The following is a 24,661-nucleotide window of genomic DNA, read 5'->3' on the forward strand; positions in this document are numbered from 1 at the left end:
ATTTAACAAATCAATAAATAATGTATAAGGCTTCAAGCGATGCTGCTGACCCTAAGATAGCTACACATACTGTACAAGGGAAGCTTGTGATGGTCATGAAGCCTCTGGCAGGGATTGGTTGCACTGCTGTGATGTCACAAAGGGACTGAGCAGTCAGGATAGTCTTTGTCTTCCATTGGCTGAGCCTTCAGAGCATTCAGGATAGGCAGAGCAGGTAAGGAAAGGAGAATGCAAAGAGGGGAGTATGTTTGAAACAAGGAATAAGGGGAAGGGAGCGATCTATATGAAAAAGGGGGAAGGCAGCAGAGAGTATTCTGTGTTGGCAAAAGGAATCTTTGAAAGCCAGTGATGGCAAAGATGAACATCATATTGATTTCAGACCATCGATCAATTTTGCTGCTTCTGTTATCTAAGAGAAAGATATATCTGGATCAAAGGAGACAGCCAGGGAAAGATGTCTTGACTCCTTGAAGGGTTAAAATGTAATCAATACACAGCAAATCATCCTGTTTTTCTTAAAATCAGGTCAGTCACAGAAAAGTGGCCCAAAGGGTAGATGGTTTAGTGACTGATTGTAAGCCACTTTCTGTGTTTCAGCTGAACCAAACACATTGTTTCGGAGCAACTCTCTAGCTTCTAAGTCCATGGAGTCATTCCTGAAGGTATTTGCTGGGATTCTGTCTTCCTTCTCTGAGAGGGGTGGGGGCACCTCCTACCAGTTCCTGATTATGAAGCCCACTGTCTCCTGCCCTGTCTCAAGTCTCTGTCTCTGTAGGTGGCAGGTATGCAATACCTCCATCGAATCCTTAGGCCATCAATCAACCGAGTGTTTGAAGAGAAGAGGTACATTGAACTAGATCCCAACAAAGTGGAAAGCAAAGAGATCGGGTAAGAAGAAGGAAGGGGCAACAGTGGGGAGGCCTGCCTGTGAAGGAGAGACTTATAGCCGAGGACCTCACCGTTTTTGAGCCAGTGGACACAAAATGTTGAGAAGTGGTCAGGGGCCTCTTCACAGAATGGCAGCCCTTGTGAGCCCTTATCAGTCACAACCCTCCCATTTATCAGAATGCAAACTGGGTAGTGGTGGTGTCCTCTTGTTCCCCAAGATTGCTATCTCACACCCCAACTTTTCTAAAAATGCTGATTTGATCCCCAAATGCATTCTGGGAAATAAAGCTGGTGTGTTTCTTCGAAATGTGCCAGTTTCGGTGTTAAATACAGAATCTTTTAAAAAAGAAAAGTTAAGTGAAGCAGAAATCTCTGTTTGCCAGCATGTTAGTGCCTAGGGCATAACTGAGAGAAAAGCCAACAGTGTCAAAGACATTCAAATTCTCTACCTGGATGCTGTTTCAGGCATAAAAAATGCAACGTCAGCAGGATTTATATAATTATGCATAATAAAAACCAAACCTGCTAGCCAAGGAAATAAGATGGGTCTTGAATCCTAGTGCTTGCTGGAGAATCCTTCTCATTGTCCTTTGTTGCCTGGTGTTTGTTTTGGGATTAAAACATACATCAGGCAACTCAACACAAGCTCCTGAATTTTGTGGCTGGTGGGCATGTTGCATCGAGCATTCCCCTGACCCTTGGAATATGGAATGGCCCTGCCTCCTTGACAGAATTTTATAGGGGCTCCATAGAACCCCAAATGTATGAGGAAGAATCATCTTCTTATCTTCTTGGTCTTCTCCTCCAATCTGGAGCTAATGGGAATTGCAGTCCCACACTATTTGCGGGATCGAATGTTCTCCACCTCTGATTTAGATTATTCTTGTGTTTCTCTTAGTTCCCCTTTGCTTTTTTTCCCTGATTTGTTTGGATTTCTTGTTTTCATTTTCTCCTTTGTTTCTTACATATGTGCATAAATAGGCACCCATGGTCTGGATTCGTGTAACATGGTAGATTAGATTAAAATGGGTTTCAGTAGTCTCTGCTTGAGCGTGCTGAGGGAATGCAGCCATTGTCTTAGCATGTTTTATATATATATAAAACTCACCCATCATGGCTTTGTTAATGCGGCCAGAGAGAACATAAGACAATTGCAACACCAATCTCTCTAGCAGGAAGCAGCAAAGACTTTTTTGGCCTATATGCCCACATTTAGCAGCTACCATTGTGCGGCCTGTTTTTGGTTTTGTTGTTTACTTTCCAGTATGATGAATTGTGTAATTCTCTCTTAAGTAGTCAGTTCCTATTCTTCCAACAACGGAAAGGGGAGTTGGTATTAATTAGCCATTTCTCTGCATTATTTTTCTCCTTAAATGTTTGTAGCTGCAGGAGGAAAATATGCAGATCATAACATGTATCCGTGCTTGGAACTTGCTAAGAAGCTCTGCATGCTGAAAGCCCAGAAATACGTAAAGCACAAAGGCATCCCGCTGTTTCTGGGACCTGGGTATAGGAATTTTAGATCTCTGGTCATTACAATTACAGTCCTTTCTTTAGGAAATGAAGCCTGGTTGCCTGGTTGTAGAGCCAGCACCAGCTCTACTGGGGCTTCAGCCAAGGAGCCTCCTCCAGTTCTAATGATGAAACCAGTCATTCACTTGCTCCTCTCCAGCAAACTGACAGACCACTCATGCTTTCAGGGCAGGAAGCAGCCATTTTGAATGTGGTGTCAGTCAGACGGGGCACTGCATTTTGGGTAATCCACCATAGCTGTGAGTGGCATGCAGGGAGCCCTAAGCTATCTTGTCTTCCACCCAGAAGTTCCATCAGCATCTGCCAAGCAAGTTTATCCTTCGCTGGGTAACGTGTGGCCGTGGAAGGCTCAGAAGGATTGGGAGCAGGTTCTCCTGAGCTTCTGGGTCTGTGGCAGATGCCTGACCAGGTCCATTTTTGCTACCAGACCTGCCTGGATAAAAACTATCGTATTTTGTCTTAAGCACTGTGCCTCCATATCCTCAGCTGTGTCCCAATTGTTTTCTTCAGTGCTCAAGAACAGGTAGGCACATATCGTTGGAAAAGATGCATTTCTGCATTTTTTTTAACCTACCAAGTCTACAAGTGATATGTTAAAGGGCAGGGGCAGGGAAAGATGCAAAGGAGCAATATGGAGGTGAATAAGGCGGTCTGCTTATGTGGTTTCTTGCATCAGGTGCTCTAGCCTTCACCGGATCCAGAGTGAAAGTGAGGTGATCCAGCAGAGTGGCCAGCTCCTTCAGTCGTATCTGACGGACCTCCTGAGCACCATCACCAAGTCTGCCAAGATGTGTCCTGCTGTCATCCGTGCCACTTTTCAGCTACTTTTCAAGAGAGTTGGAGAACGGTTCCCCGAGGAGAAAGATCAGGTCAGTTGGGCAGCATTATTCTAACTCAGCTGTTCCCAACCTGGGTCCCCCACCAGGTCTGTGGGACTGTAACTTTGGAATTCCAGCTGTACATGACTACAGGTCATGGGAACTGTAGTCCCAATATCCCTGGAAAGGCCCTGCATGGCGAAACACTCTTCAGGTTCCTCTGCTCTCTCCCACTTGAAGTTTCTTGTCCAGCTGTGTAAATCTGGAAAAGAGGCATTTATTTCTAATGTCTTTTACTCAAACCTTTTGATTAAAAATAGAGTATCCCTTGAGCCAAGCATGACTCCTGATGACTACATGGATATGTCTTTGTGGGTTTTTTTGGCAACGGGGTAGACAACAATATACTTGTTGGATGCATTTCTAGTCTACAATCCTGGGACTTTGTGGTGGTCTCCCGTCTAAGTGCTGATCAGGTCCACTCCTTTTAGTTTTTCTCAAGATCAACCAAGGTCAGCTAGGTGCTGCCACCTGCTATAACCCACATTTAGAGCTTCATAAAAAGGGATGCAGAAGTTGCAGGTGGTGAATTTAGCTATTGGTCAGGGTTCATGGCAGATTCGGTGCTGGCACCTTCATACAAGAGATGATTATTCAGATGTTATTCCTTAGCTACAAGGGCTGATTTTGGTCTTGGGCTAAATGAGGCAAGTATCTGGGGAAAAAGGAGACATCTGTCCATGGTTTTAACTGGAATGGCTGTATGGATCATCCATGATGAGTAACAGCCTACCTCTGAATGGTAGATGCTGGAGATCAACAACAGAGGAGGGCTGCTGCTCCTCTGTTGGGTAGGGGAAATAGTTAGATCTTGTGGGAAGAGAAGCAGCAGGACCTTACAGTCTTATCCAGCAGGGATTTGAATGTGTTTTTTTAACCAGTATCTAATGAAGAGCTAGTTTCATTTCTCATTTTGTTATCTCGCCCGCACCACTCTCCTTTTCTCCAAGACACCAAATTAGGAGGTTCTGTGTTGCCTGTCAGACGTTTTTGTCTTTGGTCTCTTCCCATCCCTTTTTGATGCTGAACTCTATCCTTCGGCACTTGCAGAATGTGAAATTCATTGCCATCACCAGCTTCCTCTGCCTACGATTCTTCTCTCCAGCCATTATGTCCCCCAAACTCTTCCACCTGCGGGAGAAGCATGCTGATGCTCACACCAGCCGGACCCTGCTTCTGCTGGCCAAGGTAAGGCCTGCCCTGGACGAAATGCCCTTAATGCAGTCAGATGATGTCCCAAAGCAGTCCTTTTTGACTCTCGTCAAAGGTCCCTGTTCTCTTTTTTAGCGTCTCACTTCATCTCATCTTGCCGCCCCTTCCCGCCCCTTGCCTTCCCTCTTTTCTCTCTTCATTCCCTTCTCTGTCTTTTCTTATTTCTCTCTCTCTTTTTTCTGATATCCAAACACCACCAGATGGCTGAATCTGGATTTGCAACTTCAGCTTCTCACAATGCCTCTACTACAGCATCACACTAACAGTTGCTAATTGAACCACAAAGCTGTAGTTACAACTGACATTGCCCCTCTTTTAAATCTCCTGTGTGTGCTGAAGAAATTGGCTAATCCAGAATTCAGTAGAATGACTACTTCTCCTGATCTGGGTGTGATGTTCTTACTTATACAGCCTCAGATCATACTTTTGGGTTGTTAATTCTAATGTAGCTTGTGATATGACACTGAAAAGGCTGGTTGATTGCTGAGCTCTGAAGATAGCTCCAGAATAGAAGGGCAATTTCTTGAGTGGCAAAAGTTCAAAAGTCTGGGTGGATTGCATAAAATCCAAGACTTGGAAGGACCACTTAGGACACTAAGTCCAGTTGCCTGCTCAGAGCAGAAATCCAAGTTAAAGCATCCCAGAGAGAGGGCTGTCCAGCCTGTGCATGAACAAATCCAATGAAAGGTAATCCATCACCTCTCTGGATAATTAGTTTCACTGTTGAACTGCTGTTACTGTAAGGATGTTTTTTCCAACTTCCAACTAAGAACTACCTTTCTGTAACTTATAAACATTATGCACTTTGGGATGATTGAGAGCAAGTCATGGCCTTCTTATTTGGTGGCACTCATTCACATCCTTGAAGAATGCTGTTGGGTCTGTTGAGGTTTTCCTACTAACGATTAAGACTGCTATTGTACCTAATCATTTTGGCCCGTTGAAGAGGTTGTATTTGATTGTCTCCTCGCACGTGCTTCATGCAAATCACCTGGGGGGAAGGAAACCTGCCGGACTTGTTTCTTACTTCCTCTTTTTTCTCTCTGCCGGCAATGTAGCCAAGCAAGGCTTGCTCCAAAGGGGAGCTAAGTCCTTTAAATATGTTTTGCTTTCTGTAAATAAATTATTTTTATAGAAATGCTTGGTGTGTGACTTTTTTGACCTCTCCTGGGCTAAAGGCTTTCTCAGCATCTGCCAACAGGTTATGTGCCCAGTAAGCCCAGTAAAACCCAGAGAGAAAAGAGAGATCAGCTCCACACCTCATGCACAATTTAAAGGCAGGTAGCAAAGACCTGTGAAGATTTTCTTTGGAGCCACCTGGAGATTTTCCAGCAACTGCCGGTCTACAGGACAAAGAAGCCAGCTGAGGTGACTTGCAAAAGAAGGAAGAAGCCATGGCTACCTCCCAGCCCTCAGCAATGCCTCTGGAGCGCCTATCAGAGACCAACTATTTGAATTGGGCCCTGAAGATGGAGATGTATCTTCGCAGAGAGAATCTTTGGCTGCCAATTGGTGAGCAAACTCCCCAAAATCCCAGTGCTGAATGGCTGAGACAGGATGAGCGGGCTAGAGCCACCATTATCTTGGGAGTTGAGGACAATCAGCTAGTCCACATGCGAGGCATGCAGTCTGCAAAGCAACTTTGGGACGCTTTGAGAGACTTGTATGTAAAGGCAACAGCAGGGAGTAAAGTTACTCTGACGAAAAAGCTGTACAGAGCTTACCTTGCAGAAGGAGATAGCCTTCCTGAGCACCTGCATTATATTCAGCAGCTGTTTGTTGAGTTGCAGGAGAGAGGAATGGAATTTACACCTCTCACAAAATCCTATATCCTCCTGTCCTCACTAAATGCAACGTGGGACACGCTGATTTGTACCCTGGAGGCTATGCCTGAAGCAGACCTCACCCCATCGTATGTTACACAGCGCTTACTCGCTGAATGGGAGAAGAGAGAGGAAAGATCCCCCCCCATCTCTTCTGGAAAGCTGCAATACCAGAAAATGAGGGAAAAGAAGGGAAAGGAACGTGAGGCCACAGCACTAGCCAGCCAGCGATGCTTCACTTGTGGTTCAGCTGGACATTTGCAAAGAGACTGTGCCATGAGACCCAAGAGTAGAAAGACAGAGAAGAAGAACACAAGGGCAACACAGAAGAAGGCTCTTCAGACAACCCAAATTGCACAGGTTGCTGAGAAGGGTAATTCTGATGTATGGGTGTTAGATTCTGGGGCCAGTTGTCATTTATGTAATTGTAAAAGCCCTTTTGTGTCACTGTCTAAAACTGAAAGACAAAGAGTATCTTTGGCTGATGGGTCTGTGACCAAAATTATGGGACAAGGTGACTTGTATTTATCCTGCTTAGGAGAAACTGTAAAAGGTGTGTTGTATGTGCCAAATTTACAATCAAACCTTTTATCTGTGGCACAATTGGCTGCAACAGGGTATATCATAACATTTAAGAAAAATGGTTGTGAGATACGAAAAAATGGGAAATTGTGTGCTACTAGTATGTTAAAAGACTCCTTGTACATTGTGCAAAATGCAAGGAAGCCAAGCTGCAAGGCTGCAGTTGGCAACACGCCATATCATGACCAATGTGTACACCTGATGCACAGGAGATTTGGTCATGCTAATTTCAAGTATATAGCACAAATGCCACAGCTGTGTGCTGACCTAAAGATAAAACCCTGTGATAAATACTTAGACTGTGTAGTTTGCAAAGAATGCAAAACACTAAAAGCTCCTGTGAGTAAGCACAGTGATAGAGTTACAACTAGACCTTTGGAAATTGTACACTCTGACATTATTGGTCCTTTTGCTCCAAGTCTTGGACAAGCAAGGTATGCAATGACAATCATTGATGATTTCTCAAGATACACATTTATCTACATCTTAAAACATAAAGATGAGGCATTTGAGAAATTTAAAGGTTTTGTGACATGGGCAAATGGAAAATTCCCTAGGCCTGTATCTGCACTCCAATGTGATAGAGGAGGAGAATACCTTTCTCACAAATTCAGAAGGTTCCTAGTGGAAAAAGGGATAGAACAAATTCTTTCTAACCCTTACACCCCTCAGCAAAATGGTGTTGCTGAAAGAAAGGGCAGAACCTTGCAAAATGTGATGGAATGCATGTTAAAAGATTCACGATTATGTTTTAAGTACTGGGGAGAGGCCATATCTACTGCCACTTATGTACAGAACAGGTTGTATAACTCTGTGATTCAGGACACTCCATTCCATTTGTTTTATGGTGTGAAACCAAAGGTAAACCATCTTAGAGTGTTTGGTAGCACTGCATGGGTTCACATTCCAAAACAGCAGAGAAGGAAAGGAGGCCCCACAACAAAGAAAGCCATCTTTGTTGGCTATGAACAAAGCCAAAGGAGCTACAGGTTCATAATGGGAGAGAAATTAATAATTAGCAAAAGCGCTTTTGCTGAGCAAAACTGGGGGAGATTAAATTCTAGCTCTCCAGTTGAACTGACCACCACAAGAGAACAGCAAGGACTTGCTGATGGTGATCTTTTGCCTGATGAGGACATTAAACCAGAAAAGCAAACTGAAGATCTGTCTGATGAGATAGATGCTTCTCAGGAAAGTGATAGGAGTCAAAATTAAAGCCCTGTATTACCTCGCAGATCTCAGAGGAGTAATAAAGGTGTTCCTCCATCACGTTTTCAGGCTGAAACAGTAAAGGCTTTTCACATATTCACAGAACCTGAGTCTTTAGAACAAGTGAATGCTTTACCACCTGAGATTGCACAAAATTGGCATTCTGCCATGCAACAGGAATTAGCATCCTTGAAAGAAAATAAAACATGGAAACTGGTAAATCTACCTCCTAATGAACGCTGTCTGGGTTGTAGGTGGGTTTTCAAACTGAAAAGGGATGCTGATGGCAAAATCCAAAAATATAAAGCAAGGTTGGTTGCAAAAGGGTTCACTCAAAGGAAAGATTTAGACTTTGACAAGACTTTTGCACCAGTTACTAAAGGTGAATCAATTAGATTACTGTTAAAAGTTGCTGCACTCAAGGGAATGTCAGTTAACCACTATGACATTCAAACTGCATTTCTCTATGGTGATTTAGACCACAGATCATACATGCAGCAACCCCCTGGCTATGAAAAAGGGGAGAATCTAGTCTGTGAACTGCAGAAGTCAATCTATGGGTTAAAACAAGCTGCTAGATCCTGGAACCAAAAAGTAGATGAAAAACTGCAGAATTTTGGTTTTGAAAAAGGAAAAGCAGATCCCTGTGTATATATGAAGAAGGACAAACAAGGCTGTATGTATCTGTGCATTTATGTTGATGATTTGCTGCTGTTCACATCAACAGAAAAACAAAGGCTTGATTTTGAAGCCTGCATGAAAAGCCATTTCATATTAAAAAGCCTTGGAGTTGTCACCAATTACCTAGGTTTGGAAGTACACAGAGACAAGGATGGTAGCTTTCTGTTAAGCCAACGTAGTAACATTCAAAAGCTCCTAGAGGATTTTAATATGCAAGACTGTAAACCAGTCTCTACTCCGATAATAGATTTTCAGAAAGATATAGGAGAAACTCAATTAACTGAGGCAGAGAACTATAGATCTGCAATTGGAAGTTTACTGTACATTGCAAATCATTCTCGCCCAGATATCTCAAATTCTGTGGCCATTTTAAGTAGACAGGTAGAGAAGCCTACATCTACTGGAAAAGCAGCATTGAAGAGGTTAATGAGGTATTTGCAAGGAACAAAGAATTATTGCCTGAAGCTAAATGCCTCTGGAACTGAGAAATTGCAGGCTTTTGCCGATTCTGACTGGGGAGCAGATGTCAGTGACAGAAAATCCACTTCTGGGATTTTAATTCAATTTGCTGGATCTAGCTTAGGCTGGCATTCTAGAAAACAAACACTTGTTGCTCTTTCCACTGCAGAAGCAGAGTTTTATTCTCTAACACAAACCTGTAATGAGGTTACATGGTTTAAACATTTGTTAAAAGACATAGGCATGGAAGTTAACCAGCCTATAACTGTTTGAGGATAATCAAGCTTGCATTGCTATGGCAAAATCTGAAGCCTGCAGAAATAAAACAAAACATATCGATATTAGATATCAATATATCAAAGATGATAAGCAAAGGAGAAATAATGTTAAAATATTGTGAATCAAAAGACATGATTGCTGATATTTTAACCAAACCTCTTCCTGTACCAAGACACACACAGTTGTCAGAGAAGATTGGTTTGCATCTTAATCTATAGTGTAAAAAGGAGTGTTGAGGTTTTCCTACTAACGATTAAGACTGCTATTGTACCTAACCATTTTGGCCCGTTGAAGAGGTTGTATTTGATTGCCTCCTCACACGTGCTTCATGCAAATTGCCTGGGGGGAGGAAACCTGCCGGACGTGTTTCTTTCTTCCTCTTTTTTCTCACTTCCTCTTTTTTCTCTCTGCCGGCAATGTAGCCAAGCAAGGCTTGCTCCAAAGGGGAGCTAAGTCCTTTAAATATGTTTTGCTTTTGTTTTGCTTTCTGTAAATAAATTATTTTTATAGAAATGCTTGGTGTGTGACTTTTTTGACCTCTCCTGGGCTAAAGGCTTTCCCAGCATCTGCCAACAGGGTCCTTCCTCAAATCTTCTCAAAGCTAAACATATCAGGTCCCTCATTTTCTCCTTGTAAGCCTTAGTTTACAATCCCCTGATCATCCTCATTGTCCATCTTCACATCTCTTCTAATTTGTCCTAATCCTTCTTTAAAGTGTGGTGCCCAGAATTGGTCATGGAATATGCTACTGGTACATAGATTTGTCATATGGAATCATGCTTTTTCCATGCTTCTTCTTTAAGGTACCCAAGGCAGATGTGGCTTCTCCACACCACACACACAGCAACTCTATGTGATAGGTGGGACGAAAAGGACAACAGCCTTGACTAAATTCTCCAGAGGGTTGGGTGGCTTTTTAAACCTCGATCTTCTTAATGTCTGAGTCCCAACATTATCTTCACTGTAAACCTTAATGGCTTTCTCTCAAACTGGGGAAGCCTGTCCTTGAGTTTTGGTGACTTGTTCTGATTTTCTGCTTGGCCAGGCTGTCCAAAATGTGGGGAACATGGACACGAGCATCAGCCGCACCAAGGAAGCATGGATGGCCCCTCTGCAAGCCACCGTTCAACGTGGTGTGGCACAGATGAAGCAGTTCATCCTCCAGTTAATTGACATCGAGGAGAAAGATGGTAAATGCTTGATAAAAGCAAACAAGTTCTGAAATGTTCTGGGTGATCCAAGCAGCAGAGTGCTTTTTCAGGGCCACCAGCCAGCTGGTAGTTTACTGGAATCTGAAACTTAGTGCCCTTTCCCCCAGGAAATCTTACAACAGGACAAAAATTTCCTGGTGTGATCTTTGTTTTGCCATGTCCCCATGACATTGCTTTCATTTCATCGTTAGCCCATGTGTGAAAGCTTTAAGTCATGGATAGCTGTACCAGTCCTAAAGCAATGCTTTCTCCTTAAGCCAGCAGAAACCAGTGGAATTTCAGGGTGTGTATAGTCTGCTGCCCTTCTCTGCTGGTGCTGGTGGCAGTTCCATCAACTGACTGGGGAAAGATTCAGACTGGCCCCTTTCAGCCACTTTAAGCTGTGACAAGCATGTTCCTTCCCCTCTGACCCCTGGGCATTGTCCTCCAGGGTCATTTGGTTCTGGAGAGCAGGGGTGTTTGGCCTTTCCAACCAGGCTCCCTTATTGTATCTTCTACTTTCCAGAAATCCTGGATCAACTGTCCGGCAGGCTCTGAGAGGGTCCAGGATTGAAAGAACCAGTCCTATCCCTTTAACTTATATTCTTCCAGCCTGCAGCACAGCTAATCCACAAGTTGAGGGGTGCCCAATAAAATATGAGGGATTGCCTCATTCAAAGCCAAGTGTTAAGCATGCTGGAAACTGCATTGCACAAGCCTGCTGATCTGCTGCTAAATGGCCTTGCACAGGGGTGATGTTTTCAGCCCATGCTCCCTGGTTTTGCTTTCACAAGTGCCCAATGAACAGCAAGTTTTGACAGATGTCTAAATCTGCAGCCCCTCTTTGTTGATCCAGCTAGTGCAGGCAAAGGGAGACCATGGGCCTGGCTGCCTATCCAAATAATCCACCAATCACAATGATGGATGGATGGTTTCAACAGCATTTGTGGAGTAGAGTGAGGGGAGCAAGGGGGCTCAGAATGATGGAAGTAGCGTTGCAACATTGCAATACAAGCCCTGCCCCTTTTGTATGTGTGTTGTGATGTCACACGCACATACAAAAGGGGCAGAGCTTGCATCCCAGGGACAAAAGCAATGCTGGTGACAGAAGCAGCAAACTCCTGGGGATGCCCCTGGTTTCCCACCCTTGGTGACATCCAGAAAGGGGGAGGGCAGCAAAGCCTGATGGCATCACCAGTGGCTTTGGGCAAGACACCTTGCAAGGACATTCCCATTTAGTGGCAAGCCAGAACAGAGGCTATATAGGCAGGACTGGGGTTGGCAGTGAGGGCAGCACTTGATACGTCACAGTTTTCTGCCAACTTGTATTATTATTGCTATTGCTATTGTTATTATATATACAACCATGTGAAATCACAGCTGCCAGTTCTTTAGCTGGTGTTGGCCTTCATTCACATCAAGTTCTTCCCAAGAACTGGGATGTCATAATGTATTGGTGTAGTATACGTGTGGATCCAAGCAGTGTGGCCTTTTGTAATTGACAGATGGAAATTTTGTCAATGTTCAGATTTTCTAAGTGCCGTCCAAGGCTTTTTGGTATGGCGCCCAGCGTGCTGATAAACACTGGGATCGCCACGGCCAGTTTATGCCATAATCTTTTATCTTTGATTTTCAGGTCTTGATACTTTGTGATCTTCTCCAACTCTTTGTCTTTTCTTCTATTATCTCCTACTATTGCCACATCAATTAGCCACACTTTCTTCTTTTCAACCACAGTTAAATCTGGTGTGTTATCAGTTAGTAATTGGAAATCCCACAATACATTAACCTGTTCGTTTTTGACTACTTTTTTGAACTATATGTTCCCACCAATTTTTCAGTATTGGCACATGATCATTTTTACAGATGTTCCAGTGAATCATCTTGGTGATTGTGTTATGTCATTGTTTATAATCAGTTTTGTGCAGCCTTCTTGCATGAGCTTTGATCTACTGTTTCTTCTGCTTCTTTGCACAATCTGCACTGAATCATTTGATGATTTTTCAATTCTGGCCTTGATTGCATTAGTTCGAATAGCTTGCTCTTGAAGCAGCCAAAATCAAGCCTTCAGTTTCTTTTTTTAATGTTCCAGTTGTAAGCCATTGCCAGGTTTTTATTATTATTATTGTTATCTATTCATTCAAAACACATACACTTATACTGAGTTCACTGTGGATGTTGAATGGTCCTTACAGAATTAGACCTGCAGAAGCCCATCTCCCTGCAACCCCAGGTTGTAAAAGAGGGGTACCTGTTCATCCACAAGGCAAGAAGCAAGGGGCCTCTCCTCTCGTTCGCCTTCAAGAAGCTCTATTTCTCATTAACCCATGAGGCTCTCACCTGCGCCAAGACACCCAACTCCAAGGTACGTAAAGAACAGGGACTGGCCAGAGAGGTGGGTATGACATGGAAGCCATGCTCTTTGCTGAAAATCTCTGCTCTTGAGGCCCTCTATAAGTTGGAGAGTCCAAGGAAGGAGTGCCCATGAAGGCTACCTAGTCACCATAGAAACGAGGTCCCTACCCCTGAAGCAGCAACCCAATATTTGGCCTGTCCCAAATGACCAGGCTCAAATTATCCTACTTTGGACATATTATGTGAAGACTCGGCTCTCTAGAAAAGTCTCCAATGCTGGGAAAGGTGGAAGGAGAGAAGAAGAGGATGACTAGCAGCAATGTGGATGGACTTAGTTACAGTGGCAATGGAGGCACTGTTGGGAGTCCTGAAAGGCCAGGTTAGGGATAGATAATCAAGGAGAAGATCTATCTGTGTGGTTGCTAGGAGTCGAAAATGACTTGATGGCAGATAATCAATCAAATCTTGCAGGCCCTGAAGCAATGTGGTGTAAGAGTGTTGGACTAGGAGTGTGGAGACTTGAATTTATATCTCCACTCAGCCATAATACTCACGGTGTGATTTTGGACCAGCTGCTATCTTTAACCCAACGTGCTCCCTAAAATTAGAGGGTCTGTATTATGTATACTGGCTGGAGCTCCTGAAGCAAAGGAAACAAATTAATTTAAATAGATATATACGAAAGCTTTCCAGCTATATAAAAGAATATTAGTATGTCGACTACTTGCTTAATACTTTCCTCCCAGACAGGCTAACTTTCCACGTACAGAAAATATTATCATATGAAGGAGCATTTATTTGTATTATTGCTGACCTGCAGTTTAGAGTGTGAAATCCAAGATCAGAGAGATCTGTCAACAAAATTAAAGAAACTCACCATGCTAAATTTTATATGTCCTTTTTATCTCATTTTTTTCCAGTAAGTATGATTAGCTGAAGTAAATATGGGATTTTTAAAAAAGCCAATTAAGTTACTGGTTTTGGTCAACCAGTTTTGGTTAATACAGTAAATCTGACTGTTTAGTGCAACTTATCCAAAGAAAATATCTCTGGAACTGTGATCCTCGGAGGATACTTTTCCTACTGATTTTTTCTTTGCTTGTAAGTATAGACATTCATAGAATTGTGCTGTAGAAAGGATAACATTCAAGCAAGGTCAGAATTTAATTGATCGTTAGCCATGGACTAGGACAGCTAGATAGTACAAGTTTCTGCTACAGTGGGAAGAACATTTTTCGATGGCCAAAACTTAATGTTTTGGGTGGCAATGATTTTAGGGTAGCTTCAAGTGTTTTACATTTGAGGGAAGCTTTACAAGGGGATTTGTCAAATTCATGGAGGAAGAAATTTCTATTTCTGGCTATTACCTATTGTGATGGTGTGGACTTTCCACGACTAGAGATAGTCTACCTCAGAATACTAGTTGCTACTAGAGAAAGGCTGCTGGAAGCATCTGGTTGGGTTCATAATGTGGGACAGGGTTTATTTCCATTTGATTCAAGGTTTCTCCTTCTCTGTATATATTTATGGGATTACCTTTCAGAAAAGTTCCTTTGTGCCACTGACTAGCATCCGGGCAGCTGAGAAGGTGGAGGAGAAGAGTTTTGGCATCTCCCATGTTATGCAGATCATCCACACCAATGATGCTGGGCAAGAAGACACGGCTTACCTGCAGTGCAAGGTGGAGACAGGACAAGTCACGTTTTGCGTGGAGGGGGAGGGGGAAGCGAGAATTCATCTGGGTGACCACATGACACCAGTTGTATTGGTAGAATCCAGCAGCTTCTCAGACCTGCAAAACTTAGAGATGCTTTCAAATAAAACGTGGGAGAATCAAAATGTTTTGGGGAGAAAAAAATGGACTCCTGTGATACTTTGTCCCAGGATGTATAGCACCTGGCCAGCTTTGTCTGGCTTTGGAAGCTAAGTAGGGTCAGGTCTGGTTAATCCCTGAGGGGAAACCACTAGGGAATCTTAGGGCTGTAGTCAAGAAACGTCCCAGAAGACGACAACAGGAAACTAATTCCGTTCTGTCAAGAAAAGTCCTTGGATGTGTCAATGAACTCACCAGATGAGCTTAAGTTGAAAGGCACATTACTTTTTATAACAATTTAACAAATGCATAGGCCTTATTTGCATCATAAGAATGACCCAGGTGTCTCCTCACCCAGTCAGTTATTTTCACCTTTGTGAGCCAACAGCACACAATCTGGGATGACTCAATCAGTCCTCTGGTGGCCATCGGTCCACAAAGGGGGCTGTTGCTTCCCTCCCTGCTAACTGATGGGGTTTTTTTTTTCCACTGGAGGGGTGAAAAACAATAAACATTCATGGTGTTTCATCCCATGGAAAGGTTTGACTGCAGGGGATGAAAACTGAAGTGACCACAGAGACAGAGTGCCCAGAGTAGTTCCATTTTTGTGCTGCCTCTCTAGGACTTTGTCTCAATCATGATTGATGGCAGGGGAAGGTAGCCCTCCAGTAAGTAGTTAGCATACCATGAAGGGAGTTTATTAAATTAAATTAATTTACACCCCCCCCCCAAGAAAGGCTCCGTTTCTAGCCAAATTTAATCTTCTTTGAATACTGGGTCAATTAACTCAGTTTTGCAGTTGACACAACCATTGACATTTAATTAGACCTTGAAACTATTCTATCAAGTGAATTTGGAAAACAAGGTTTCTCCTTACCATAATTCATTAGCTGGACTTGCCCTTCCTCTAAGCCATGGTGTAACTAGGGCTGGGTTTACACATGCTCAACTTAGCCATGATCATTTCTGTACTAAATAAACCAGTGAAGACACAGGATGTTTTCTGCCTCTTCAGAACTTATTTGCATCTCCCTGAACTCAACCTGACCAGATGGATGGCTTTGCCTTGACATGTTGCGCTATCCTATGGTTTCTTTAACTTGGATTTATTGAATACATTTGACTTGAGCAATGCATTAAACCATAAAGTGTGGTTTGCAAGCCACAGTGTCTGGGTTCATGCCACCCCCTGAACCAGGTTATAGTTCCATTCTAGATTTGCATTTTAACCTTGGTTAACTTTAATATGCATGGTTAGCACCAAGTACAGTTCAAGCATCCTGTTACATTTCTATTCTCGCTAAGCTAATGTCACAATAAACCAGGCTGAAGATCAAGCATATCTTTTCAGGGAATTGAAAGCAATCTGACACTGGCATCCTGACCTTTGTGTCCACTCTGCTTTCTATTGTCGTGCAGTTTTCCCTGGTCAAACAAATTTTGTGGGGTTTGCAGCACTTTGTAGCATCTCTTACCCTAGGAGTGACCCAAGGGCAGAAAAAGGGGGAATACATTAAAGGCTCTGGCTATGTCCAGTCAGAAGAATCCATGGCATTAATGTCTTTCTGCCTTGCCTTGGTTTACAGTGTGTGAATGAGCTGAGCCAGTGGCTGTCAGCCTTGCGGAAGGTCTGCGGGAACAACGCTGGAATGCTGTGCTCCTATCATCCCGGGGTTTTCCGAGGAGATAAATGGAGCTGCTGCCACCAAAAGGACAAAGCAGGTATTGCACCCTTTGGCAACACTACTGCCCCCAGATATCTCCCATATCTCTGGTGGGGTGTATCTATGTATGCCTATGAGGGTGTATTCTCCTTAAGTTGATTTAAATGTATATCAAGACATAGGGTGCTTAAGAAAAAGGAAGACTACACAAACTAAATAAAAATGCACACAGAGACACACACTCATCTGTTAAGTAAATATTCAGAACCAGTTAACTGCAAAATCTAGCCATATTCAAGCAGCGTCATAACACACAATCCAGGTTGCTTTTGTTTGGGGGCATGGTTTTGATATTTTTCTACCCAGCGGAATCTTGGAAAGGAGTTATGTAGAAGGAGTCTGTTCAACCATCCATCCGTATGATTGCTCACCATGACCTGAACAGAACAGGACAAAAATTGGTGTTGGGGGAGAAGCCAAGGAAAGAAAGACTGAGTTTTGGAAATAGGCTGGATCCAGTCAGGGTTGCAGAGAAAAATATTCCTGAAAAATATATCCCAGTGTATCCTGGTAGGAGAGGCACTGAGGCAAGAGCTTGGAATACTGGTGATTGCTCCACTGTCAACTCCTTTTCCTCCTCCATCCTGGACGTATGACCCAGAGTGGAACTTGTATCCCAGGAGGTCTGCTAGTATGCTTTCCCAACCCAATGGAAATGTTGGAAATATATTGTGTAAAAGGGCTTGGGACTTTGTAGGGCTCCCTGTCAGCAAGGTAATTTTCCAAAATTGGAACACAGTGGTTTCAATGGTCCCTTCTTTGCTCTGAAGGTCTTGGTTGTGACAAAACTCGGCATGGAGTTACTCTGCGGGAATGGAATGATCCCTTGGATCCTGACCTGGAGGCTCAGCTGATATTCCGGCATCTGCTTGCAATTCAAGAACTAATGAGGTGACCTGACTGGCCACACCTTCCTTGGCCAATGCTGAAGTATTCTTGTAGAATGGGGGTACTTTTGCTTTTAATTCATTATGCCTGGATGGTGCTACACAAGTAATTTAAAAGAAGGCTGTTTGGTCACTAAGAGTCAATCCCAACTTGGCAGCACATAATCGTCCTCGGTCAAATATAATCTGTACTGAATTGCATTTAGGGCATTGAGGCTATGATTTCATGCAGCCAAAAGTTAAACCATTCTGCCACCAAGGTTTGTAAAGCAAAAGAAAGCAGTTAACGGAGTTAGGGTTAAAATCTTGGGGAGAGACATTATGTAAGACTGCATTGATGAGCAGGCAAATAAAATGTTGCCTGTTTTTCAGTGAAAGCAATCCCAAAATGGACTAAAATAAAACCAACTGATAGAAACATTGAAAGATGATAAAGATTAAAACTTTAAAACAGGGTTTCTCAAGCTTGGCCACTTTAAGATGGGTGGACTTCAACTCCCAGAATTCCCCAGCCAGTGCTGGCTAGGGAATTCTGGGAGTTGAAGTCCACCCATCTTAAAGTGGCCAAGCTTGAGAAACATTGCCTTGTCTCTGCCTTAAAAGATGACTGTCAGCAGGACAAGGGCAGACAAATAGCTCAACAGGAGAGTAGTTTGGCCAAAAAATTGTGGGTCTTCAAGTGATGCTGAAATCTATCAGGAATTGGAGCCACTGCCACTAGGCAGGGAGAACTACCGTCTTAGGGGTCTCTGAACTGGGGACTGGGGACAAATGTTCTATACAACATAGGAACGCTTAGCAACAAAGGTTCAGGGCTAAGCTACTTAAAGGGAGCCAGAAGAACCTGGGAATGGTGCTAGCCAGCCCCAGCCAAGACCTGAAATGCGGCAAAGCCTTTGCTGGTCAGGCAGCCCACCAATGGGAAGTGCATGGAAGAAGTGAAGCCCTCTGTGACTTTCATAGATATTGCGAGGAGCTAGGCAGTCAGCAATTTCTTATCCATGAGAAAAGAGAACGATTTTCTCTCCATCAAGGCATCTTCCGGAGCATCAAGTTTAGGAAATGTTCCTCCCCCTCTGCCCTCACAAAGATGCTCTTGGCCTCCTCCATTTACCTCTATCTTTTTGGGGGGGTGAGATGGACAACTTCCAAACCAAGCACAGGCAGGGAGTACAGGAACTCTCCCTCCATTTTTTATAGGACTACCAAAGGGACCCAGAGTCATTCTTGGAAATCCAGTTGCTATCAGAGATTGGGTGGATGTCGGTTTTGGATTCAAAGTTACATGAATACATGTATTAAATAAGGATCAGATGGGACATAATGCCTCCCAAGTGCAATATTTGTGTGGACACTTTGATGGCCACTGGAAACATGTTGTCTGCCCTTGATCTAAATACAGCAGAACCCACTGACTCTTAAACAGGGCCATATTGGGGGGTGTCAAAAAAGTCAAGATGGCAGCTGCAACCATGTGATCAAATCCTGCTTTAATCACACCATTGCGGCTGCCATCTTAACTTTTTTAACATCTCCTGAGGACATCCCTGCACTTAAATATATGGCTTAAATAAATTCATGTTGCCTGGGGAATTCTGGGAGTTGAAGTCCACCCATCTTAAAGTTGCCAAGTTTGAAAAACACTGCTTTATCCAGTATGACAGCATATTCTCTAAAACCTGAAAAACTATTGAAGTTTTGAGGTGATTGTAGTATAATGTCCCTTTTCTTTTGGTCTATCCACAAAGTGTATCTTTCTGTGAAGTTTGCTGTATGATGTATTAACTTTCACCTTATTTTGTTTCTTCCTGTCCAAAGGGAAAAGTATGTGGAATTGTCAGTTCTGGATAAAAGTGAAAATCACCAAAGTGAAGGTACACCTTTTTGATTTGATTTGATTTGATTTATGCCCAGAGTCCATTGGAGTTGGGCAGCTAATACATTTAAATAATTATAATTATAATAAACATACTATATTCTTAGTCAGTACTGTACTGTATAGTTAATATACCATATTAATAAGTATACTTAGTAAGTAGTGTAAGTGTAGTAAGTATCACTATACTACACCATCTATACTATATACCTACTATATATCTTTTATTTTACTATATTTTATTTACTGTCTTTATATTTTATGTTTTATGGATTTTATTGTAATTTCTTTTATTGTTGTAAGCTGCCCAGATTCGTTGAGAGTTGGGTGGCATACAAGTTTAATAAATTATTATTAATTATTATTACTACATGAGGCTTAGGTAATTATTTGTAGCTTAGTGTGTTGTGTGAACCCAGCCTGTTTGGTTAGCTTATAGTTCATCATGTAGTGTGAACTCAGAAAATGGATTCAGCAACATTATTAAGTATGTTTGATGGTAGAATATGCCCTTCTTCAGTCTCAGTGAGTTCACTGCTTTGCTATCCAGTTTCTATCAGGGAAGACAGAGCTGTTAGCGGTGAGATTAAAATTTCACAATAGAGCAGACTAGGAAGAGTTCAGGACACAGAAAAGGTCAGTGGTAAGGAAGCCAAAGAGAACTGGAATTCTAAGTCAATAGGTCAGTATGTTACGCTAGTCTTAAAAGGGGAAGTCTCTTTTGAATGGAGTTCCTGGTGTTTCCATGAACACATCTCTATAGCTTTCATGGCAACAGGGCCAACGGGATTCGCCATCACTTCTTCCAGGATGCTTTTTCAGCCTCTCAGTCAGGGCTACATCCCTGTCATTTCTAATGGTTTCCCATCCAAGTACTAACCAGATGTGACCCTGCTTAGCCTTTCAAGATCAGCCAAGGTCAGCTAGGTAACATTTTATTTCAGCTATTGAACGTCCAGCTTGCCACACAACGCTTACAAAATAAAGAAACATGTGTCATATCCCAGTAGCTATGTGCAAAAGTTCCGTGCATAGGATGGCTACATTTGGGTGGTCTGTGCCTGGACCAGGACATGTGCTCCAGGCAGAGGCGTTACAGAGTAGGGAAAAGTATTCCAGAGGGTAGAGAAATATTCTAAGTCTAGCGTCAGTCGTCCTATCAAAGGAGAATTGCAGACTATTCAAGTGTTTGGCCAACAGTAAAATGGACACTCATGTATTAAATGCTCATTCATAAGTTTTATACAGGGGTCTTCATATAGTTGAATTTTGTGGTATATTTATCACTCATACTGTGGCATATTAACTATTTGAAGTCCCCAGGTTCACTGCATGGTGAAGGTGAAGGGAAAATAATAGCTTTCGGGTTCAGCCAAATTATGGTACTGATGATTTGTTACCTCCACATGAGGATTAGTTTAGGCCATTTACAATTTACAGAATGCATGAATAAAGAAATGACAACCTAGACTCAAGGCCAATTTGAAAGAGAGCCAGTTTGGTCTAGTGGTTAAGGTGCTGGGCTAGAAACCAGGAGTCTGTGAGTTCTAGACCCGCCTTAGGCCTGAAAGCCCGCTGGGTGACCTTGGGCCAGTCCCTCTCTCTCAGCCCAAGAGCCAATCAGGCGTGGTAGGAGAGTTCTAGACCCGCCTTAGGCCTGAAAGCCGGCTGGGTGACCTTGGGCCAGTCCCCCTCTCTCAGCCCAAGAGCCAATCAGGCGTGGTAGGAGAGTTCTAGACCCACCTTAGGCCTGAAAGCCAGCTGGGTGACCTTGGGCCAGTCACTCTCTCTCAGCCCAAGAACCAGTCAGGCGTGGTAGGAGAGTTCTAGACCCGCCTTAGGCCTGAAAGCCAGCTGGGTGACCTTGGGCCAGTCCCTCTCTCTCAGCCCAAGAGCCAGTCAGGCGTGGTAGGAGAGTTCTAGACTCGCCTTAGGCCTGAAAGCCAGCTGGGTGACCTTGGGCCAGTCCCTCTCTCTCAGCCCAAGAGCCAATCAGGCGTGGTATGAGAGTTCTAGTCCCGCCTTAGGCCTGAAAGCCAGCTGGGTGACCTTGGGCCAGTCCCTCTCTCTCAGCCCAAGAGCCAATCAGGCGTGGTATGAGAGTTCTAGTCCCGCCTTAGGCCTGAAAGCCGGCTGGGTGACCTTGGGCCAGTCCCTCTCTCTCAGCCCAACCCACCTCACAGGGTTCTGTTGTGGGGAAAATAGGAGAAGGAAGGGGTAAAGGCGGGATAAAAATTAAATATAAAAAAATAAAAAACCAAAAAGCCTGGTGGAGGCTTAAAGGGACCTGAGGAGAGAGGAGTGAGATGCAGCAGTTTTGCTATAATCACTTCGTAAGACCTCTCTGGATTTTGTCTTGGCCATAACCCAAAACAATCAAAACATTCCAAGTTTCCTTTCAGCTGAACCGAGGTCTGCCCAAAAGAGTTCAGCCAAACCTCTGACCCACAACGTGTTTGTCTCATGCACAAAACATAACACATTTTGTTTTGTATATACCCCATGTCCCAGACACAACTAGAAGAACTTGTAGAAACTTACTTAGAAGAGCAGAGTTTAATGATTATTGAAACCAGCAGATGTTATTTCCTTCATCGCTACATTCCTTCCACCTCTGATGGATCTTCACCATCACAGAGCTCAACATCCTTCACCTTCAGTGAAGTCCAATGCAGTTTTGGTCTTCCCTTAGCCTTCTGCTGGGAGGAGAGAGGGGAGTGTGCCAGAAAGAAAATGAACATGAAAAACAGATGTCATAAAGGAGAAGAAATGGGATGTGTAGTGGTATGTGGGAAAGACCTTGGGAGACTGGGTGAAGACAAGCTGCCTAGGGAATGGTGAGATAAGAGACAGCATAGCCTGCAACTGGATAGTGGGTGTGGCAAGAGGCTCAGAAAGGACCCTCCCTAGTTTCTCAGGCTGTAAAGGAAATGGTTGGGAGAATTGTACTTTGAGACTTGCAAGATTGATGTCAGCCTTCCCAGGTAGACCGGACAGGAAACACAACCAGATAAGCTAATTCTACTTTATTGTAAGGCTACATTAAATGCAAATCTGGAAGTACAATTCTCCCACCGTCTCCTTTACAACCTAATGGAAGGTCCCTTCTGAGCCTCTTGCCTCACTCACTATCCAGCTGTGGGCTATGCTGTCTCTTATCTGATCATTCCCTTGGCTGCAACTCTTCGCCCCATCTCCCAAGGTCTTTCCCACATACCAATACAGGATGTCAATGAGAGGATGGGTGTCCCTGCCCACTTCTGGCTTCCGCACTCCACTGCTTCCTTCAGCCCCACCCACAATGCAGCCTCAGAAGATTAGCCCTAAGAAAATGCAGCCCTTGACAGAAAAAAGGCTGTTCTAAGTGCCAAGGCCCTCCTCTTTCACGGATATCAAATATTTAGCATATTTGGATACTTCTTTCTAGCTTACCTACCCTTTCTTCCTCTCTACCTCTCTTGCTACAGATCCTGAAAATGCTGACAGCCCCATCAGGCTTTTCCAGATACTACATGATTTAGAAGAAATTCACCATAAGGAAGTTTCCCGGTCAACTGACATGGCCCAGCAGAATCAGAATTACTTGGTGGAACTGCAGACGTGACTCCCACAAAAAATTAATTGGGGGGCAAGCTCCACCTTTGCCCTGTTCAAGCAGCATGGTTGCTACACCCCCAGAATGGCAACTACACTCTCTGGACTCAATGTTGTCCATTGAGGTGGAATGGATGGCACTGTCCCGGTTCTTGGGAGGTCCTACTCTCTCCTTTTGGACCTCTCCTGTAATTCAGTCATTCAGCCTCCAGTCTCCATGGTGTGCCGAGACTGGCTGTTTTATCTTAGTACATCAACCAGAATTGGACAATTATTCTTGAAAAAAAGACTATGTTTCTATATTTCATGATGCTTTTGATAATACATAACAACAATAAAGTTACTCTGTTGCGGGGTGGTAGGGTGAAGCTTCTGTGCCTTTCACCCTTCCTTCCTTCTTTCCTTTCTTTATGTAGCTCTAAAAATACAGAACTTTGCATTAGTGGTCTGAATCTTGTGAAGGAGCAAGTCCCATTTCCCATCTTCCACAGAACTTTTTCACTAGCAATGGCTTTCCTGTAGAAGCAACATTTTCCAGATTCCCAGCTCTGATGCACAGATGAGCTACACTGAATCAGAACAGGGTGAGGTGGACATTTCAACCTTTGGGAGCACCGTAAAGGTGAAGCAAACTGCTCAAATATTATACAAAATTCATGGCTGCAAGATCTGGGCCAAGCAATAGAGAGAACAATAATGGTTATGTATAGCGACTTCTTGGCAGGGGGAGAGCTGGGGAGCACCCAGTAAGACAAATGAAGATGCCAATCTAGAGGAAGGAAGAATTGCTTCACAATTCTTGTCCATGATCCTCCCTCCCTCCAAGCCCAAGGAACTCTGAATGTACAATAAAGCTTTTTCAAAAAAGAAATTGTGGACTCCATCTGTTATTTCAGTGTCTGACTTTTTTTAATTGCTCCCTTTGAAGAACATCAGATTGACATCTAGATTGCAGAGGAAGTTTTGAGATTAAAAACATGGTGATAAAAACTGGTATGCTTTTTTTCCATAGCTGAAGGAGACAAGAAGGAACCAGAGAATGAGCTGAGAGCGGATCTATGATTAAAGCAAAGGAGGCAACCCTAAATTCACCCAAATTAGGTGAAATGTGCCATTAAACCTAGGTGGTGTTCAGATTACATATTAGACTAAAATATGGTTGGCTTGTGTGATTTTGATTGATAGATATAGCTACCCATCACATATAAGTGACTCTGGGTGGCTAACATACCCATCAAACGTAATCCCTGGTGCCCAAGTATACCTGGTTTACCAAGCATTTGCACAGGAGTGGGTGGGACTGCAAATGACAAAATCATCACACTAATGTTGCAACTTACTTGTGTCAGTCGCTGGGACACAAGTCATAAATAAGGGCAGCATTGTGATGATGTCACCATGTGCATGTAGTCATTTTGCCACTGCAGTGTGCTGTGGGTGCCGCTGGTTAAGGGTAAATGCTCAGGAGTCCCCAACCTTAGGGGCTGATGGGCACCTTTGGAATTTTGAAAACACGTTTTTGGCATTTTTGCAAAATGTCTGTTGAGCTATTCACAAAAATAGCTGCCACATGAGAGAAACTAGTTACCAAGTGCCAATTCATAAAAATCCTACCTGTCACCCCCACATCCCTCCCAAAACATGGGATGCTCTTCCTTCCCCTGCTTAACAGTTTTCA

At 43.4% G+C, this 24,661-nt stretch overlaps 1 protein-coding gene across 2 annotated transcripts in view; it reads left to right on the forward strand.

The window, feature by feature from the left end:
• Positions 1-23,854, forward strand: part of RASA4B (RAS p21 protein activator 4B) — a 74,530-nt gene extending 50,676 nt beyond the window's left edge. For both annotated transcript variants that reach the window (XM_063297843.1, XM_063297852.1), the window contains 11 exons: positions 598-662; positions 776-888; positions 3,098-3,290; positions 4,350-4,487; positions 10,590-10,734; positions 12,930-13,099; positions 14,633-14,770; positions 16,489-16,624; positions 17,397-17,517; positions 19,332-19,387; positions 22,857-23,854. In XM_063297843.1, the coding sequence (XP_063153913.1) occupies positions 598-662; positions 776-888; positions 3,098-3,290; positions 4,350-4,487; positions 10,590-10,734; positions 12,930-13,099; positions 14,633-14,770; positions 16,489-16,624; positions 17,397-17,517; positions 19,332-19,387; positions 22,857-22,993 (1,412 nt within the window). In that variant the 3' untranslated portion in view covers positions 22,994-23,854. The remainder of the gene's footprint in view (positions 1-597; positions 663-775; positions 889-3,097; positions 3,291-4,349; positions 4,488-10,589; positions 10,735-12,929; positions 13,100-14,632; positions 14,771-16,488; positions 16,625-17,396; positions 17,518-19,331; positions 19,388-22,856) is intronic.
• Positions 23,855-24,661: the final 807 nt, after the last annotated feature.

Source organism: Candoia aspera, chromosome 1, assembly GCF_035149785.1.
Source record: "Candoia aspera isolate rCanAsp1 chromosome 1, rCanAsp1.hap2, whole genome shotgun sequence".
NCBI classification, from domain to species: Eukaryota; Metazoa; Chordata; class Lepidosauria; order Squamata; family Boidae; genus Candoia; species Candoia aspera.